General features: G+C 36.4%; 4 protein-coding genes across 4 annotated transcripts; 2 read left to right on the top strand and 2 right to left on the bottom strand.

Annotated features, from left to right (window-relative positions):
- The first annotated feature begins 2,991 nt into the window (after positions 1-2,991).
- On the top strand, positions 2,992-5,877 carry LOC147537757 (uncharacterized). The gene is made up of 5 exons (XM_086642837.1): positions 2,992-3,129; positions 3,649-4,482; positions 4,552-4,689; positions 4,841-5,555; positions 5,660-5,877. The coding sequence occupies exons 1-5, from the start codon at positions 2,992-2,994 to the stop codon at positions 5,875-5,877; spliced, it is 2,043 nt and encodes a 680-aa protein (XP_086498963.1).
- Positions 5,878-6,164: 287 nt separating this feature from the next.
- LOC147537756 (uncharacterized) lies at positions 6,165-7,556 on the top strand. Its single transcript, XM_086643596.1, has 4 exons — positions 6,165-6,406; positions 6,537-6,708; positions 6,790-7,175; positions 7,254-7,556. Exons 1-4 carry the CDS (start codon positions 6,291-6,293, stop codon positions 7,447-7,449), a joined length of 870 nt encoding a protein of 289 aa, XP_086499722.1. The 5' UTR covers positions 6,165-6,290; the 3' UTR covers positions 7,450-7,556.
- An 823-nt stretch (positions 7,557-8,379) lies between these two features.
- On the bottom strand, positions 8,380-11,566 carry LOC147537754 (uncharacterized). Its single transcript, XM_086642026.1, has 5 exons — positions 11,538-11,566; positions 11,243-11,301; positions 11,044-11,130; positions 9,755-10,530; positions 8,380-9,619 (listed from the first exon to the last, which is right to left on the bottom strand). The coding sequence occupies exons 2-5, from the start codon at positions 11,293-11,295 to the stop codon at positions 9,588-9,590; spliced, it is 948 nt and encodes a 315-aa protein (XP_086498152.1). The 5' UTR covers positions 11,296-11,301; positions 11,538-11,566; the 3' UTR covers positions 8,380-9,587.
- On the bottom strand, positions 8,577-9,293 carry LOC147537755 (uncharacterized). The gene has a single exon (XM_086642836.1). The coding sequence runs from the start codon at positions 9,291-9,293 to the stop codon at positions 8,577-8,579; it is 717 nt and encodes a 238-aa protein (XP_086498962.1).
- Positions 11,567-14,026: the final 2,460 nt, after the last annotated feature.

Below are 14,026 nucleotides of genomic sequence, written 5' to 3'. Positions count from 1 at the left end.
TCCATTTCAAAGATTGTAACTAGCTTTCAGATAGTTCACATGAAAGTGTTGTGAACATCATTCTTAATGCTCACAATGTCATTCCACCGTACCTAAATCTCATGAGTTATGCTTGATTAGACGATCAAAATCTTACACGATTGATATTTAGATCATTTGCATTACCTTATCATATATGATGTAACTTGTCCATATCTTTCACGGATGTGGTCATAAAAAAGATCGATTTTTTTAGTGATATTTAGGGAGTGGAGCATCTGGTGCTTATGTCCAATATATGTAAGTGTGTTGTCGGAAGGTTATTATTCATGGAATCGTGGCCAGATATTATTGAAGTTTCTTTCATCAAAATGCAAGATCAAATTAGTTTCCTCACCTTCGGATTGATCATTTCAGTGACGTCCGAAATATGGGTCCGACATCAAACAAACGTAAGCGTCGCATTGAAGATCTATATACTTTTTGTCTTCTATTAAAACATTTAATCTTTTATACCTCGTCTTCTTTAGAGGTGCAACAGATTCAGATGATCCATCTTTAATGGATCCATTCTGAAATATAACTCTCTTATTGTTTTGATTGATGCGAAAACTTTTGTTCTCTTTTAATATTGTATCTTGATGCTTAGCTCTTTTCTTACAAAGGGTAGTAAACCGTTCTTCCCTGCATGATCCGTCCATCTATTACCAAATATCTTTCGAGTCTGCACACAAGATTTTCACTATTAGACCCAAACCACAACTTCATCATCAAAAGTGGGTACTTTCTATTTAATCAATCAAGACGACAAGAACAGTATTAGATGATCAAGGAAAGGAATGATCCATCAAAACAAACCCTCTTCTTGGGATCAAATCATCACAGTTAACAAGTAGTCAAGTTTCATCTAAAGTGCTTAGAGAAAAAAAAATCTTAATAAATTGCAGAAGTGTTAATATAAGAACATGGGCTTGTGTTTCATGTGTATGATTCATTATATTTCAAAAGAAAATGATTGGGATGACCAGTTGACTTAGGTCCCCCACAATAAGTATAGTTACTTCTGTTTTATGTATCTCTTTATTGCACTTCGAAAGAAAAAGGTTAGAATGACTGCTTAGACCTAGGTCCTCCCAAATAAGCATGGTTTATGATTTGAATGATGGAGTATGCACATTAAAATACGGAGTAGGCACGCTGATCATGACCATTAAAATGTATTAAGTATTTATAATGTCTTACAAAACTTTGTTTAGAAAAATTTATCCAAATATTTTTTGTGTTTGAAAAATATAACACATCAAAATTAAGAGAAAAAAAACACATGGTCGTAGAGACCATTTGATATAGTCAATTACCATTGACCATGTCCCATAGTTAGTGAAGGTCACAAGAAGGCTAAAATCACACAACCAACTTCAAGGAAGCCTCAACTTTTAATCCCACACCTTTGAGTTAGAGATAAAAGAAGAAAAGGGAAAGGTTATATATAACCTCTTCCTTTGAATTTGAAGATATGTTCAGTTTAAGCTAAAACTTTAAGTAAGCTCCATCTATTAAACCCACATTGTTGGGATAAAGGTAAAGAAGCAAGAAGAGAGGCTATATCAACCTCTTCCTTTGATTCACAAATCAAGGCTTGACAAAAGCCAAAATATTTAGTAGCTCCAATTCTTTAGTCCCACACCTTTCAATCATAAAAATTTCATTAGGTGATACGGGGATGAAAGGGGTGCTTGCTCGGGTAGTATCAGTCGGGTAGCTAACGGGCGGATCCTCACGGACGGGTACCGGGCGGATCCTCACGGACGGGTACCGGGCGGGTATTTCGGGCCGGGACTCGGATACGAGTGCTTGTCCGAGGCCCGCCCCCTGTAGCCCGAGCCATCGGGCCGGGTAAGCCCGGCTCGGGTAACAGTCGGTTTTCGGGTGCAAACGGTCCGGGCGGATTGGGCTGGATCTCGGGTTCCCGGACCGTTTTCCCACCCCTAACTTTGACTAACTTTTTGGCCCAATAATTTTTGCTTCTGTGATTTTGATTACCGTTTTAAATTTGTAGTTAAAATCCCTAAATCTGTAATTTATTTAATTAAAAACTTAATGTATTTTGTAATTTTTTCGTATGTTGTTTTAAAGTTGTTACAAAGTTGTTGCAAACTATTACAAGGTTGCTGCCATCTATTGCAAAATTCTTGCAAACCTGTTGCAAAGTTGTTGAAAACATTTTGGAAGTTGTTACAAATTACGAAAATACATAGGGAGCTGAAGACTAGAAAAAATTAGACGATCTTTTTGGATTGGGCTGGACGTCCAAAAGGAGGCCCAAAATGGGCTGGACGTCCATGATTGCCCATAAATAAACGAGAGGTCCATTTTGTCAGGTTGCGACTTAAAATGACGGAAACAGCCCCCGAGTTCATCGAATTTACGCCCCGTGCCATTGAAAATTAACCGGGATTTGGCGAATTTTTTGGCGCGATTTCTGACTGATTGGAGGGACGGAAGTGACGTTTCCTGCAAACGGTCACTTCCACATTAACTTCTTCCCACGCCGAGTCCATCCCACGCCTATTCCCAGGTAACTTTGCTCCTTCTCAAGAAATTACAACCTCCAACTTTTACTTCATCCTTCATCCTTCATCTTCCTCCTGCATCTTCCTCCTTCAACTTTTACTTCTGAAGGGATTCAAGTTTTTTTGAAGAAAAGGAAGGGATACAAGTCTGTTTGGAGAAAGAATCTACAAGTTTGTGAAGGGATTCAAGTAGGTTTTACTTCTATCTCATCCCCCTAAACTTGTTTAATAAAAGTTTCTTTGATAAAAGTTTTTTGAAACCCTAAAATTTGTGAAAACCTTAAATTTCTGACGCAGATATGGTGATTGATCTTTCTTTTAGGACGCAAGATTTTAGAAACCCTAAAAGTTTATAGAAATAATCTCTTATTGTTTGTTTGATAGAAGTTTTTAGAAACCATAAAATTTGTGTATAATCTTTCATTTCTTTGACGCAGATATGGTGAAAAGTAACAATACAAACAAGAAATCAAAGGGTGTGACTATCATAGAACCAACTTCCACTAGAGATATATCAGAAAAGGAAAGACCTATAGCAGAAATTCTGGCTAGAAAAACTAGTCCAAGAAAGAAGAAGGTATGTAACTGAAAAAAAAATAATTTGTTCTTGAAAATGTTTCTGGTAAATGTTTTTTATTCTGGTAAATGTTCTTTATTCTGGTAAAAAATATTTTGTTCTTGAAAATATTCCTGGTAAATAAATGAATTTCTGGTAAATGTTTTTTATTCTTGAAAATATTTTGTTTTACTGTGATTTGGATTTGTCTAGTGTTCATGGGAATAATATTTTGCACTGTAAATTGTTTTATTCCTGGTAAATAATTTTGTTTACTGTAAAATGTTTTGTTCCTTCAAAATATTTTATTGTACTAAAATTATTTTGTTCCAAGTGATATGGATTTGTTCATGGGAATAATGTTTTGTACAGTAAATTGTTTTATTCCTGGTAAATCATTTTGTATACGGTCAGTATCCATTGTAAATGTTTTGTTCCTTGAAAATGTTTTTTGGTTCTTGGTAAAGATGACCATGCATTTGAAGTGTTTGTTGTAATGTGTGACACAACAGTCTTTCCTGGTTGGTAAATTTTTTACAGGTAGAAACTACTGAGAGCATTCAAGTAAAAGACAATGCAAAAGGCAAGAGAAAAGCTGCACCAGAGAGAGAAGAAAGCAGCAAAAAAAAGAAAGGAAAGAAATCAAAAACAGAAGTTGGAAACTCAACGGGTGAACGGAAAAATAGACCACCCAACCTTGCAGCACTGGTGCCGAAGGCTTACAAGTATGCCCTTCGAAATACATGGAGACAATTGAAGACCACTTATCCAAAGATGTCGACTAGACAGAAAGAGTTGTTAGCCGCTACTCCATTTAAAAATTTGGTGATGGCTTTTGTGGAGGACAAAATAGATTGGGATAACATAAACAAACCCAACAAGGCTATATTTGAAATTCTCTGCCTCTATTCTAGTTCGACAGAAAGGTTTACATTGGCGGGGAAAGAAATGCAACTGAAACCTGAAGATGTGGCCCTAATTCTAGGTATGCCATTGTCAAGAGAGGTGAGAGAAATCTTCCCTAAAAATAGATCAGTAGAGCAGCCAGAAATAGATTTCTGTATGAAGTACTTCGGTGAAATCCCTGGAATGGTATCATGCATACAAATATCCAATGCCCTGAGAATTGCTGTCAACGGAGAGGTAGATGACATGGATGTGATCAGGCTGATCATCATGTCTATTTCTGCAAATGTTTTATTTGCTCCGCTAACAGGTTACAAGGTTCCAATGCGTATTCTCTTCAACTTGCAAACAATGGAATCAATTCAAACTTTGTGTTGGCCAACAGCAGTGCACTCATACCTAATTGATCGAATCAATAAGTACCCCAACGACCCACTGAAAGCTTCAGGGTGCCTTGTATTACTTCCTGTGAGTATGTTTTTTATCATTTAAATTCAAACTTAACTTCATGTGTCTCATACTCTATGTTTTTTATAGCTGTGGTTTTGCGAGCATACTCTATGTTTTGATCGAGAAGAGAGGTTTAGGGATGAGGTGCCTAGGATCGTGAGGTGGTCTTTGACCAATATAGATGATACATTTGACCAGAAGCTTGCAAATCTTACTGCAGAACAGGTATACATTTGATCAGTGTTAATGGGGAACTGTTTTGTTCTGGTAAATAGAAAATGAACCATTAAATTGTTTTGTTCTTGGTAAATAAAATTATTTCCTAGTAAATGTTTAGTTCCTGGTAAATAATTTCGTTTATTGTACATTAAATCAGGTCAGTGAATCATTTGTGTACCCACCAAATGATCAAGAAAAAGAGTTGCTGTCAGCCCCAAAGAACACAGAAGTGGTAGATGAATTGCTTCTCAAGATTGAACAGCTACAAAAAGAAAATGCTGAACTTAAAGAAAAACTGCGAGAAGCGTGCGAGGATAGGGATGATTCTTACAAAGCATATGAGGCACTCCTTCAAACCTTTTTAGTTCCTGTAGAAGAACAGGTTAGAGGAGAAGATGGCCTGATCAAGGTTGCGTATAATGTGGAGGAGCTACACGCACAGAGGCGTAAGGGAAAAAGTAAGATGGAAGATCCAAAAGATGGGGAGAAAGAGAAAGAAGAGAAACAGAAGAAAGAGGAGAAAGGGAAGACAGAGGAGAAAGAGAAAGACAAGAAAGATGAGGGGGAAAAGGGTGTAGAAAAAGATGATGAAGAGGGAGAAGAAGATGATGAAGGAGAAGAAAGTGAGGATGAGGGTAGAGAAAAAGATGATGAGGAGGATGATGAGAAAGATGATGAGAAAGATGATAATGAGGAAGAAGATGATGATAATGACGAAGATGAAAAGGAGAAAGATGGAAGCGAGGATGGAAGTGGCAAAGAGGAAAATGAGAAAGAGGAGAAAGATGAAAGGAAGGACAAGAAAAATGATCAGAGTAATAAGTATCAACTTAAAGACAGTGACGAAGATGATAGCGATGGCAATGAAGATGGTAATGAAATAGTTTCTATTTTATTATATATTCTCAGTAAATATTATTCTTTTTCAGTTTTTTTTTTTTCTGAGAAAGTATAATAAGTATGCTAAATGATGAAGGCGATGAGGGAGAGGAAGAAAAGAAAGGCAAGCTGAATGATGAAGGCGATGCTGAGATGGATGATGAGGATGAGGTTCGAATCAATTTGTCAAGTGAGGAGCCAGGGTGGGTGGATGATACTTATGAAAAAGAGAAGCCTTACAAGAGAGGTAATGTTGGCAAATTATGTGGTGAAATAATTAAAGTTTTTGAGTTTGTTAAAACATTATTTTTCTGAATATACATTATTTGACCGAGAGTATGAAGGATGATACCAATGATTTCCCAAGTTTTGATCTTAACTTTGGGACGCAAATTATTGTATGGACTCCACCACCACAGCCGGACATGGAGAAGAAGGGAGATGAGGTTTGTAAAACAACTGAAGAGAATTTCTCCGATATTGCAGAAATGGGGAGAGCATCGGTGGAAGAAGTATCCAAAAACTTGGATCATGTTGGAACAAGTAGAAAAATTACATCACCGCACGTCAGCCCCCCAAAATGAGTAGTATCAAAGACACAGAAAGGGTCAATTACTAAACCAACATCTCTTATCAAAAGGGTAAAGGATAATCCCAGAACACGAAAACAAACATCCAAAGCAGCAACTGCCATTAAATTCCCTGTGATTGATATAGAGTCGATAACAATGAAGAAACAAGTGAAAGAACCAATAAGTAACTGGAGAAAGGGAGGGTTATGGCCCTACGTCCAAGAGAAAGAAAAATCACTAATGCTAGAATTCATGACATACGGGTGGACAAGGTAAATAACTCAGTAACTGGTAAATAATTAAATGTCTGGTAAACAAAAAAATGTATGGTAAACAATTTGTGTAGTAAATGTATATCTTTCTGGAAAGTAATTGTGTGGCTGGATTGAATTCTATGTACAGCCTCGAAGTGTGGAACAAGGACAAAGAACATTGCCTAAAAGCGAAAGATTTGGATGAACTTATGATGAATCGGGGATGTGACTCGCAAATCATAGACTGGTTTGAGGACCACCTGGCACATGACGCCAGAGACGTGAACAAAGAAGTTATTTTCCTATCTTCATTGCTTTTTGTAAGTTTCCTTGTCAAACATATAATTCATTTTTAAATGGTGTTGAGTAAATAGTAGTCTAAAATATATAACGATTTGCAGACCTTGATCAAACAAGAGCGGAGTCAGGCAAGTATTGAGGCCAATTTAAATCAACGGCTGGAAGCGCAATACATCAAAGATCATACTACAACGTTGTGTGCGCCACTGAATACGCCGTACACAGATGACTCATTCGAGGGTCATCATTGGACTCTGCTTGTCTATGAATTCGAAGAAAATGAATGGAAGCACTACAACTCTTTGCAGCGTGACACTAACCTGGCTAACCAATGCAACAATAATGCAAAGAAATTTGCATCGCAGCTGGTAGAAACATTGATAAAGATGAAGTGCACACGCAAACGAAGTGGGCAATACGCTAAAGAAAGGATGATGAAAAAGATATCCTATGTAAAGGAGGTTGACTGCCCTCAGCAAGGGGATAGGTGAGTCTAAAATTTGCTTCCTTACTTTAGTAGTTATTAAGTTTCTTTAAACTCACATTTTATTTTTGAATCAAACAGTCCAGACTGTGGACTCTACGTAATGCTCCAGTTGGAGGATATCTTCAACATAAGCAACCAGTCCAATTTCCCGGGGTCTTGCTCGCAGCTGGAAACTTATGCAGACAAAGCAAGAAGAAAGAGGGTAGAAGTAACTTTCAAAATTTTGGAGGAATCAAAGGAGGTATGGAGAAGGATGATAAATGAAGGGTCATAAATAGTTGTTTATGTGAAAATTATGTTTGTGTTTTTTAACTGTTACTAAGTACTGGAAAAAACTTGGAAAGTTTTGTTATTGTGAAAATTTTTAAGTTTTACTAAGTACTGGAAAAACTTATGGTTGTGTTTATGTGAAACTTTTGTTAGTCAAAAATATGTTTTCACTGGAAAAAACTTGTTAATTTTCCATAAAATATGCCGGGAAAACAAAGAATTTCCGGTAAACAAAAATATGTACTTGACATAACTTAGGAAAAAATATTCTAAAATCCAGGAAAAATTTAACTTTCCGGTAAATAAAAATATGTACTCGACAAAACTTAAAAAATTTTCCGAAAAAATCCCTGGGAAACAAATTATTTCCGGTAAATAAAAAAATTTACTAGACACAACTTAGAAAAAATCGCGGGAAGAAAAACAATTTTCGGTACATAAAATAATTTTCGGTAAATAGTAATATGTACTCGACATGACTTAGAAAAAATATATTCAGTACATATTTTTACTCAAAACACAACATGCCGAAGCTTGGGCAGAAGATTGTTTTTCCCAAAAACCTAGAAATTTTTACCAAAAAAACTTAGAAATTTTTCGGAAAATCCATATGTACTGGACAAAACTTAGAAATTTTTCCCAAAAAAACCCGGGAAAAAAAATAATTTCCGGTAAATAAAAAAATGTTCTAAACAAAACTTAGAAAAAATCCCTTTGAAAAAAACAATTTTCAAAACATAAAATAATTTCGGTAAATAATAATATGTACTCGACTTGACTTAGAAAAAATATATTCTGAACACTGGAAAAACTTAAACTTTCCGGTAAATAAAAAAATTTACTAAACAAAACTTAAACTTTCTGGTAAATAGAAAAATGTACTGGACAAAACTAAAAGTTTCATGTAATGCATTATGTTCAGGCACAATACACATTAACAAAATATAAGATAATACATTAACTTTAAACACAAATACATTAAGTTCGACAAAAGATACAAAAAAATCAAAGCAGCACAAGGCTAAAATATGACTCTCTTCAAAAATTTGAAAAGCTCCAACACTGTAAATGCTTTTCAAAGTTGTAGAGTGCCCCTAGTTTTTGCTGCTGATATAAAAACGATTTCAATCACTAAATCGCTTCGTTGCACGAAGCACGGTTGTGATAAGAGAGCTTTTTACACCTACCGCATATCCGCTGTCTCTTTTTAAAGTTTCCAGAACTTTCAATTCTTACAGAACGTGGTCTGCCCGGACGTTTCTTGGTTAAAGGAGGAAGTATCTTGCTGGCTTCCTCAAACGTTTTTGGTTGATCGAAAGATGGGACAGGGTTTATGGAATGACTATAAGTCTTACAGTATGCATCCGTTGTAACAGCGGGATCAAAAAAGGATGATGAATCACCTCCATGCACTTTAATACACAATATGGCATGCTCACAAGGGATACCTTGGACTTGCCACTTACGACATGTGCGTGTAAGAGCCCCAAGGTCCACAGAGTGACTCGGCATGGACATTACTTCATACACAAATTTACCTGATTGTATGCACTTCCAGCTACAGGCAACGTTGAATCTAGACTGCATTTTTTCATTGACCTTAGGGCACAAGAAAGAGTCCCAAGTTGCCGACTCAGTTCTTCTTGCATTCATCATGTTCATAATTTTAATCCTCAACATATCTAGCATTACGGTTATTGGAAGAACTCTCTCATCCCTTATCCACGAATTGAAGGATTCCGAGAGCGAAGAACATATTAAACCGTACCTTTTTCCTGGAAAGAAAACATCAGCCCAATGTTCTGGATTTACAGAGTGAAGGAATGCATCCACGGCATTGCCACCCATGACTACGAGTTCAGAAGTGTACTTCGGAAAATCCGATATATAGTAAGGGCTCTAGCCGCCTTAAACATGAGGGATTGGAAATAGTCCGACTTCTTCGCACCATTCTTTACACGTACATACAAATTGTTTCTTAGATGCCAAACGCAGAATGAATGGTGCGCGGTTGGGGAAATGTTCGAAACTGCATTTATAATACCATTGTGCCTGTCCGACATAAAAGTCAAAGACTCACTAATATCAACCATTTTCGCCAAGTTACAAAAAAACCAGGTCCAGTTTTGATCATTTTCTACATCAACGACAGCATAGGCGAGAACAAAAAAAACCTGCAAAGTACATATCGCAGTAGGAAGAACAGGGAATTAATTAATATTTCAGCCTAAATCTTTAGGTTAGGAAATAACAAAAAAGACAGTAAATAAAAATGTGTACCGGACGGAAAATATTGGTAAAATACTTACCATCATTGCCATTCTTCGCTACAGCTGCAAGAATGCACCCATTGTATTTCGTTTTCGCAAAAGTACCATCAACAAATATCAATGGGCGACAGTGCTTGAAACCTTGGATGCATGCTCCAAGAGCAATAAATATTCGAACAAAACGGTGGGAATCTTTATCAACTTGAAGATCAATTACACTATTAGGGTTAGAACGTGATAGGGCATCAACATACCAGTTGAGTTTGGCATAAGAATCAGCTTCCTCCCCATAGGCCAAAGAAATACTCCTGTTTCGAGCCTTATATGAATAGTAGTAGCTGAGTTGAATTCCATAGTCTTTCTTGAAAGATGTGACAATGTCTTTAGTACTTTTGGTCGGATTCTCCCTAATGTCATCGACTATTAATAAGCTAACAGTTTCGGTTGATAATCTTGGCTTATTCTCTGACATTATAAAGTCTTGACATGTGTGCACAGGGTTGTAAGCTTTTAGAACAAACATTGACCTTGACTTCAGAGGAGCCACAGCGTGAATGGTCCAAGAACATTTTGGGGATTTGCATACGCAAGTAATACGATCAAGATCATTCTTCAAATAATTAAAATTGTACCCGTGCTTTATTGAATATCGTCCAAGTGCATTTCGAAAGGCGTTGGCGCCTCCAGGGAATTCCTGCCCCAAATGTGTAAACACCTCAGGCCAGCTAGCAAACCTTAGAGGTTCAGCCCTGACAATGGCAGTACATGCATCCTCAACCAAGAGAGAGGAATTTCTTGAAAAATCCCGTGGGAGACTGGACAAAACAAAACTCTTTACTCAGAAAATTTTTGTTTTCGGATAAATCAGAACAATAAACTAAATATCAATACAAGAAAAACATATCATTGGCAGGAGAAAATTTAATTTAGGTAAGGAAACAGTTTTGTTTTCGGTAAACATAAATATTTACTGACCATATTTTTTTTTCACGGTAAACAGAAATATGTACTCACCAAAATTTTAAGTATTCATGTATACTGAACCAGAAAACTTTTTTATTTACCGTAAAGTAAGAGATGGTTATAAGTACACAACAAACAACAATATGTAATGAATTCCACACATAATTATTAGACATTTGTTACTGGTTCATATAAATGGCACAGGTAAATTATTATTAGGTAAGGAAACAGTTTTGTTCCTGGTAAATGAAAATATGTACTCACCAGAGTTTGGATTCCGGTAAATGAAAATGTGTACTCACCAAATTATAATTTTAAGTAAAACAATAACGAAACAGTAAAGTTCAAATTAGTTCCAAACTTACTTATTAGATACTTGATTGTGGTCCATCATTTCAGATGATGTTGCAGCAGAAGTAGATGAAGTATAGCCGAAAAAATCACGCTCCAACCTGGATAGAGAGAGAAAATAAAGAAGGTATGAAACGATAATTTAAAGAAAAGAAATTTTTTTTTTTCAATATCCATTGTATACTGTTACAACTAAGTTGAAGTTTGTTTCACCAGAGAGGACGTCGTGCAACAATGTCCCCAGAAAGCATTCCTTCAATATCCATTGTATACTGTAGGGAAAAGAAAAATAAAGAAGGTATGAAAAGATAATGTACAGAAAAGAAAAAAAAATCCTTTCACTTTGTCTGTCATTTTGGAATGTCCAAGTTTCAACATAGATTTAGATGAGTACTTGTTCATTTACAAAAGGCATTATCATCTTCCTTAAAAGAACAAATGGAATATTCAGCTTCCTTAAAGTCTATCATTGAAGACAAATAGGATTTGCTCATTTAAGAGGCATTACCTGAAAAGGTTGGAAGATAAGAGCAGATTCTGGTTGGAAGATATTAAGACAGTGGGTGGTATAAATAGGTTGGAAGATGAAATTTGAAAACTTTTGAAAGATTTTGAAAGTGATCAATAAAGAAAGAGCGGGATCCCAAAAATTTCGCCAAAAATTTTGGCAAAATGGGCGGAAAACTCAGGATTAATGGAGGATAATTTAGAGAGAGAAAGAAAAGGAAAGAAGGAAGAAGCAGGTTGGCGCGAAAATGGAAGGAAGGATTTGATTGGCCTGTGAGATAGGGACGGATATTTAATGATCCCTCAAAAAACGTGGGAGAGAGAAGGGCTGGGTCAAGTCGAGGGGCAAGAAAGGAAGAAAAAAAAGGAAAACAAATATTTTCCCTGACATTAGGACCTGCACCTCATTTTTAGGCAACTTAGGATTTTTTTTTCCTTTTACCCCCCACTTTTTGGACCCCTAGCTCAAAAATCCAACAATTAATAGGGAGTTTTGACCAAACCAAATTTCACTTTTGACTACATACTGTGATCATAATTGTAACTAGTGGCGAAGCTGGAATTTTTATTTCGGTGGGACCACATCTGTAAGGTAGTTAATAAAAAATTATTTGTATTGTATATAAAATTTTAAATAAGTAAACATATATACTGTCATCGACGAGTTTTCATCTTTTAAATCGCTGCATAATAACTTCAACTTTATTATCAAATGTTTCAAATACGTTTTTCTCAACATATGCAAGCAGATTATCATTCCTCCCGTCGTCTCTCATTCGATTGCGTAACCTATTTTTGACAATACTCATATTAGAAAATAAATGTGTTTACCGTGGCAGTTGCAACCGGAAGGATTAACACTAACGGTCAATAGTAGGTAAACAAGTAGGTACACCTTATCTTTTTTCTTCTCGACCATCTTTTCTACAAGATCGACAATCCCTCTCAATCCTATGAATTTCGTGCCATGTAGTTTCAAGTTGATCTTCAAGCACTGGAAGTTCACTATCAAAAAAATCAATAGGATCAAATGTGGCTAGATGGATCAAGTTATGTTTGTTAAATGCCGTAAATGAGTCGATTGGACTCAAACTAGCTAGGCAAATAAGCAACTTTGTATTCACCTCCTTGAAACGAGTATTTTATTCTTGAAGTTTCATATCTAAGACTGTGTAAAATAACTCGACGCGATAATGATCTAAATTTGTAATTTCTTGAGTCTTGGTATTAACATATCATCCGCATTAGGAACTTCAATATTGTGTTTCTTGCAAAAGGAAGTAACTTGAATAATTAAAGAATCTCAACCACTATCTCGCATTACTTGCAATCAAACTTTTATATTCTTACAAGTTTTATAGCATTCACAATCTCATGATATCTTCTATGTAATGCATGTGGAAAATCATTTGTGATTCCCAGTAATATTTTCGTCAGATATGGAGATAAAGTGAAACTGAATGAGTGAATAAAAGTCAATAAAACCTTAGCTGCAAACTTTTGGTAAGACTTTTTTAAAGGAGATATCTTTCACTCTAGAGGAGATTTCCTACTGAAGGAGTGTCCTTCGACCAATATGACAATGCGCTCAATTTGTCATATAGGATGATGATGACTATATCCAGAATATCATCTACTCCGGTCAATTTAAGGATCGTAATGCATAGCTAGAAGTCAACTACGATCGTCGGATCACCTCGGTGATTCGCGACTAATATTGATTGGATCCTACAACGGGTTATACCAAAGAGTAGGGGCTTGATCAAAGAGAGTTGACTGGAGGAAACAAGGCAAAAGGTTGGATTAGATCCAATTTGATAGGCCTAAAAGGTTTGGGTTGGATCTGGACAATGATAGGAAGAACTTGACCCAAAAGGGAGGCCCGGATCAAATGAGTGGGGTCGATCATGTTATGGTCTGCCATATGCAATGGGCGCTAGGCCTAGCCACTAAAGGGGTTGCCTTGTCCAGCCACTTAACGGAGTCCTCGATGGAGCATAACTCACATATGGGATCAGCGGGCTGGGGCTGGCCACCCACTTAAAGGAGACCCAGATGGGACATAACTCTCATATGAGAATCCTGATCAGATTGGGACTCTTGAGATTTATCCTTTTTATGGTCCTTATTAAATCCTATTTTGTAACGCCCCAAATCTAGATTTCCACGTCGGTCGCCATGTAAACCTAAACTCAAAGCATTTTTCCGCAGATTAGTAAACATAATCGATATATTCATCAAAAGAGACAAATAATATCAAATGTGAAGCCCATAAGAATCAATAAATCATCTAAAAGAAATCCATGAAACTTCCTTAACTCAAACAATGTTTTTTAAATCATCGACACATAGGTCAGACAAGAACAAATGAAAGCAATAACTGTCTAGGAGGCGAAACTCCAAATAACTACCTAATCTCGAGAGCGAAAACTAAGAAAGAAACTCCGAGCTGACGAACTGAGATCAAACTGGTGGCGCTCCCCGATCTCT

This window comes from Eschscholzia californica, unplaced genomic scaffold (genome assembly GCF_041429995.1).
Source record: "Eschscholzia californica isolate CP2 unplaced genomic scaffold, dmEscCali1.0.p SCAF_5, whole genome shotgun sequence".
Taxonomy (NCBI): Eukaryota; Viridiplantae; Streptophyta; class Magnoliopsida; order Ranunculales; family Papaveraceae; genus Eschscholzia; species Eschscholzia californica.
Note: the sequence above shows the minus strand (reverse complement) of the source record. Positions and strands in the feature narration are given on the sequence as shown.